We start from the raw sequence: 6,214 nt of genomic DNA, 5'->3' as shown, positions 1-6,214 counted from the left end.
AGATCATAATGCGCTAGGTTTAATTGATAGACTTTGCAGAACCATGAAAGAAAAAATATTTTACAGAACGAAATTCAGTGGTATGGGTGAATCAACTGGATGATTATCTGTATGCCTACAATCATTCACCTCATAGAGGTATTTTAGGATATACACCACAGGAAGCGAATGAACATGAGACAGAATTAGTTGCACTCAATGTAGAGAAAAGTATGCCAGTGGAACAACCGTTTAAGATGGGTGACCTTGTGAGGAAAAAATTAAAGAAACCTCTCTTTACCAAAGGGTTTAAAAGAATCTGGACGTTGAAAACCTACACCATAAAAAGTATTGAAGGAATACATGCACAATTGAATGATGATTCTAGAGTCAGATTAGATGCCTTACAAAAAATAACAAAGGATTTTGAAGACATACAAGAAAATGGTGTGGATAAAGACATAAAAATTGAAAAGATCATTCAACATAAAGAAGGATTAGATCCTGAAAATATAATGGACTCACGATTGAGAAAAAAGTAAGATGTTTATAATCTAACGAAATATTATAACCATGTTACTCAATCTTATTATAACCATGTTACTTAACCATAATGCAGGTGCTAAATTTATATTAATGGGAACATTTTTAAAACCATGTTCAGGAAGACTTACATGAAGATATCCTCCCAATCGATTCAACCAATTTTGCAAACCTTGAAAGTTTGCATTAATGTCATCTTTTAATGAGGATGCTTCTAAAGTGTTAATTTTTTGTTTAAGTTCTTTAATGTCATTTTCTAGTACAATAATGTCATCGGGTTTCACGTTAAACTTAATCGTACACAGGTTAGTCATTTATTTTATAAAAAATTTTTCCCCTGTTAAATAAATGGAAACTTCTTATGGACGTTATCTTGATCCTTACAGATCAGACAAGTATCCCAAAGGCTTAAAAGCCAAACGGAATTATGAGGTGATCACTCATAATCCTAATGCTGTCAATCCAGGAGAAACATATTATGTGAAAATTCCAAAGCTTGAAAAAGGACAAGTGATTGTCCCTGAAAGCATGAAACTCACGTTTAAACTTTCTACCACGTCAAAAGCAAGTAATGCAGCCAATGCAGCTGCTGCTTCTTTTGTAGCCAATGTGGGTAGAAACATTGTAGAAAGAATCACCACAAAATTGGGTGGAAAAACCATGAGTGAGGTGGATAAAGCCTTCATCTACAACACCTTCAAGGATTTTTGGCTCACCGAAAAACAGCGAAAAAATCGTGTACAACAAGGGGTTGTGAAAGATCAGAGAAAAGATGGCATTAAAACCGCTTTTGAGGATCGTTACTGCATTCCCATTGAATCAGAACTATTTGATTCCCATACCCCCTTTTATCCCTCAGCGATTTTGGAATCCATTGAGTATAATATCAAATTCAATGAGGCTAAATATGTAGTAGCAGGAACGGCTACGAATAAAACCTATGCTGTGACGGATATTCAGCTTGAATATGAAACAGTCACCTCAGATGTCCTGGCTGAAACCATTGAATCTGTTTATAACTCTGAGATGAGATTTATGTTTGAAGACATCCATCTTTTGAAAACAGAATCAATTGGCACGAATAAACGGGTGAATATCAATGTAGATGTCAATCGTGCTTCTACAAAAGGTATTCTATTATTTTTCCAAAAAACATTTAGTGACTATGATTCTGAAAAAACAAGTTTTCAAATCCTGACATCACTAATGTGACCATTACTTCAGAAGGAATATCTCATTGTATATTCAAATCAGGGTTGAAAGCCTATAATTAGTTTGATGAGGTCAAACGACATTATATGACGGAAGATCTTAAACAAACGGAAGAATGTATGATGGATGTAGAAAAATTCTACGACAAACAAAAATATGGCTTGTGGATTGATCTGAGAAGTACAGAAGATAACACTGTGCATGGATCAGGAACAGCCATGAGTAATATCAAACATGGTTTACAACTTGAACTCAGCAGAAATTCTGACACAGAATATGATATGCTAGTCTATATTGTAGCAGATGGTTTGGTAGGACTTGAAAATATGAAAGTGAAAGGCATTGTACATTAATGCGTAAAATAAATGAATTATTGTGATGTTCCATTCAATATGTTAGTGTCCGGAATGACTGACTGTGGGAAAACCTATTTTATACTAGATCTTCTTGAAAAAGAATTTCAGAAAAAATTTGATTTCATCCTTATCTTTTGCCCTACCATTGATATGAATAAAACCTATCGTGTCAGATCTTGGATCGAACACGATGATTCTATTTTTATTTATCCTCCTCAACGTGTGCAAGAAAATTTAAATCAATGTTTAGAACATGCCATTGACATGTTTAAAGATGAACAGGAACAAACTTTATTTATTATTGATGATTGTGCGAACCATTGGGATGCAAAAAATAAATCCACCAAACTCACTGAATTAGCCTTTTCTGGAAGACATTTTGGTTTATCAGTTTGGCTCTTAACTCAAAAATATAATGCGATTTGCAAAGATTTTAGAGACAATTGTAAGCATATGGTGATCCGTACGTTGAATGATCAATGTTCTCTGGATCAAGTGTTTAAAGAAAATCGTTGTATCCCTATGAGCGAAAAACCTGCAGTTCTTGAACAGATTGATAGCGGAAAACGACTTGTACTGCGCAGAACACAACCGTTTGATTTTAAAATTTTGTAATAAAATAAAAGGATTTGAAATGGTAATTTCGTCCATCGTGTCCAAATGATTCTGTGACAGAGATGCGATCAGAACTCTTAACACAATATCAAAGCGGTCTTTTAACAAAATTAGGCATGAAAGTGTCTGAAGCGACTATTAAAAAAGCAAGTGGGAAAAATCTTGAAAAAATGTACAATGAATATCAAACACGTTATAATACGCAAATTGCAGATGAACTGGTCTCCAATTTATTATTCGGTTATACGCAAACCATACGAGTTATGTTTCCAAATTTAGATCAGAAAAAACTTCATGAAAAATTAAATAACAATATCATCATCAACAGCGAAATAAAAAAACAATTGGGCTATTATATGAACCCAACTCTTCTGGCTGTAGGATCCATCGCAGCCAATACAGCTGAATCTGTTTTACCTATCACGGAAGACTAAATTTTATAAAAGGAAATCTCTTATAAAGTTTAATTAGGCCATGACATCTCTTCAAAAAGTGTATAATAGGTGTTCTGCGCAGGGGTTGGTTTGACCACTTGAATTTCTAAGTGATAGAAATCCATGAGGCGTTGTAACACAATTTTATCCATAAAAAAGTTTTTACGTTTGTGTAGGCTTTCATGGTTTCAAATTTTTGAATGAGAATGGTGTAATCTTTTTCCATTTTTTCTATCACGTCAAACGATACGGGATACGTATTCAGTAATTTTTCAAAGTCTCCTTGTTTTGACGTGGTGGATGTGATGATATGAGTTTGATCCATACCATACCATTCAGAAACAAGTGGACTTTTCTGAATCGCATTACTCCAAATACGATGTTGATCTACCGAATAACATTGACTGCACACCACTTCCCAGTCATACAGATCATAGTCTATGCTAAAACAATCATGACATATCCACCCATTACAAAAAAGTCTCACATACTGACTGATGATTTTAATTTTATCCATGAGTGTTGTGACACCCTTTAAATCGGACGGTTGAAATGCTGTCTCTGTGATGGACTCCATGTTGATTGGAATTTCTTCTAATGTATCAAACGTTAAAAGAGGTTTCATTTTTGGTGTCATTTTTGGTTGAGGACTTAAAAGTTTCTTCCGCGTATCAAAAGAGAGACAAGGTAATAGATCTCGATAACAAGAACGAACATTTATTCTTTTTCCAAAAATCTATTAGATAGTGTAATTTTGATTTTTAAACAAGATGTACACTTGAGATTATTTAGCAGAATTAAACATGTTAGAAAAATTATACCATTTTATCCTTGCACTAATTTAAACGCGTAATACTTTTTCCCTTTAGGTTTTCCTAACGATATTATATAATTCAAGTTAGGATTCGCTTCTAAATCTCGTTTGATCAACGATGTTGAAAAAGTTTTCAGGGGCTGCAGCTTTCTATATTTTAGAGTGAGAATTAACGCTTCTCCGTGTTTGGTATTCTTCAACTCTTTCCCTACAATCTTATACCACGCGTTTAAAGGAACTTCTTTCCAAGTGATTAACTCTGATTGAGGGGGTTGAATTTTGGCATCTAATTCGCTTTCCGAAAGATAGTCCTCCTCTTCTTCCTCAGATGAATAATCTTCTATATTTTTAAGTTCATCTTCGGATGAGGAATAATCTTCTATTTTATGCTTTTTTGAATATTTAAATCCTTTATTCTTTTTTGAAGTGGCGGATCTGATGATATGAGTCATTTTCTATACAATATGAAATCTATTAGATATCGTTTTTAAATTTTTCTTTAATATTTCTCCTTTAGAATATTTAGCAGAAATAACCATGTTATAAAAGTTAGACAATTTGTGGGGTTGGGGGGTTGGGGGGTTGAAAAATAGTTTTGACTAGGATTTGACTGAAATAAAAATTAGGTCAAATCTAGGGTGAACTAGAAAGTTGAAAGTTGTAAAATAGTTTTGACTAGGATTTGACTGAAATAAAAATAAGGTCAAATCTAGGGTGAGCTAGAACCCTCACCTAGGATTTGACTAGGATTTGACTGAAATAAAAATTAGGTCAAATCTAGGGTTAACTAGAAAGTTGAAAGTTGTAAAATAGTTTTGACTAGGATTTGACTGAAATAAAAATTAGATTAAAACTAGTAAGTTGAATAATTGTTTGACTAGGATTTGACTGAATAATCGTTTGACTAGGATTTCACTGAATACTTGTTTGACTAGGATTTGACTGAATAATTGTTTGACTAAGATTTGACTGAATAATTGTTTGACTAGGATTTGACTGAATAATTGTTTGACTAGGATTTGATTGAATAATTGTTTGACTAGGATTTGACTGAATAATCGTTTGACTAGGATTTGACTGAATAATCGTTTGACTAGGATTTGACTGAATAATTGTTTGACTAGGATTTGACTGAATAAAAACCCAGTCAAACCTAGGGTGAGCTAGAACCCTCATTTTTACACTACTGACGTGGCTTTAGCTCTTGCAGAAATCCCAAAGACAGGGTCATTGGCTTCCTTTGACGCAGTGTCAAAAATCTTTGCAAACTCCTTGAAACTGGGATAACGAGACCGATTTACGTGCATCTCATTTGCTATCTTTCTGAATCTGTTTTGCAGATAAAGTGGCAATTTCTCATCAAGTTTCACAACACATCTACGATTGCCAACCTCACTCAGCTTGTCCATGGCATTCAATGTTTCATAGCAACTTCTGAGGTCGTCCGAATACTCTTGGAGGCCCTTCGCATCACTGGCCTTGATCTGTGGCCCACCAATAACCTTTTCGACCCATGCTTCAGCAACCACATAGTCATTTCCAAACCTTTGCTCCAGCAAAGACTTGGCACGAGCGTAACCTTGTGAAGGCTGCATGGCTGCACAACATTCAATCACCTGGTACGCTTTTCCTTTGCAACACTGCAACAGTCTTGCCAACTTAGCCTGGTCTGAGGCCTGAGTACACCCAACTGTGTTAGCAAAGGAGTTAACAAATGCCCAAGACTTAAGGGGATTGCCGTCAAATGTCATCATCTCCAGCCGCGGAAGCTGCATACTCTCATAAATGTCATGCTGCTGCTGCATCATCTGCAAACTTACATTCATCATGCCAGCATGGTGGTCAGCAACACCATACCAGGCTTACACTGAGAGTTATCGACTACACACGATTTTTCATATTTCCCCTTCTGATCAAATGAGTTGTCAACTGGACACGGTTTATCACGGTTCACATTCGAATCATGCTGAGAGTTGTCAACGGGACACGGGTTGTCGCGGTTCATATTTGGCACAAATGGATTAAGTTCAGATCGTTTCTGACCAGACACTGCAAGACACTGCTCCTCAGCATTGGCATGGGCTATTTTTAGTTCGTAATCCATGACCTGTTTTCTTTGTCGGATTCGCAGTTCCTCAGCTTCAAGTAACTGTCTTTCTTTGATAATATCAATTTCTTTCAGGAGACCCGCCTTTTGCGCCGCAATCTGAGCCCAAGGAGGATACCGCGGTGACGTCACATCACGTGATCACATCCCATAT

The 6,214-nt window shown here is 35.6% G+C and overlaps 1 protein-coding gene across 1 annotated transcript; it reads right to left on the bottom strand.

Moving 5' to 3' along the window:
- Positions 1-5,131: 5,131 nt before the first annotated feature.
- LOC135491586 (uncharacterized) lies at positions 5,132-5,779 on the bottom strand. Its single transcript, XM_064777558.1, has one exon. It carries the CDS (start codon positions 5,777-5,779, stop codon positions 5,132-5,134), a length of 648 nt encoding a protein of 215 aa, XP_064633628.1.
- Between the last annotated feature and the right edge of the window lie 435 nt (positions 5,780-6,214).

Source organism: Lineus longissimus, chromosome 7, assembly GCF_910592395.1.
Source record: "Lineus longissimus chromosome 7, tnLinLong1.2, whole genome shotgun sequence".
In the NCBI taxonomy this organism is placed as follows: domain Eukaryota; kingdom Metazoa; phylum Nemertea; class Pilidiophora; order Heteronemertea; family Lineidae; genus Lineus; species Lineus longissimus.
Note: the sequence above shows the minus strand (reverse complement) of the source record. Positions and strands in the feature narration are given on the sequence as shown.

Bases quoted from the DNA above. Each gene is read 5' to 3' on its own strand.
- LOC135491586 (XM_064777558.1), bottom strand. From the start codon at position 5,779: ATGAATGTAAGTTTGCAGATGATGCAGCAGCAGCATGACATTTATGAG.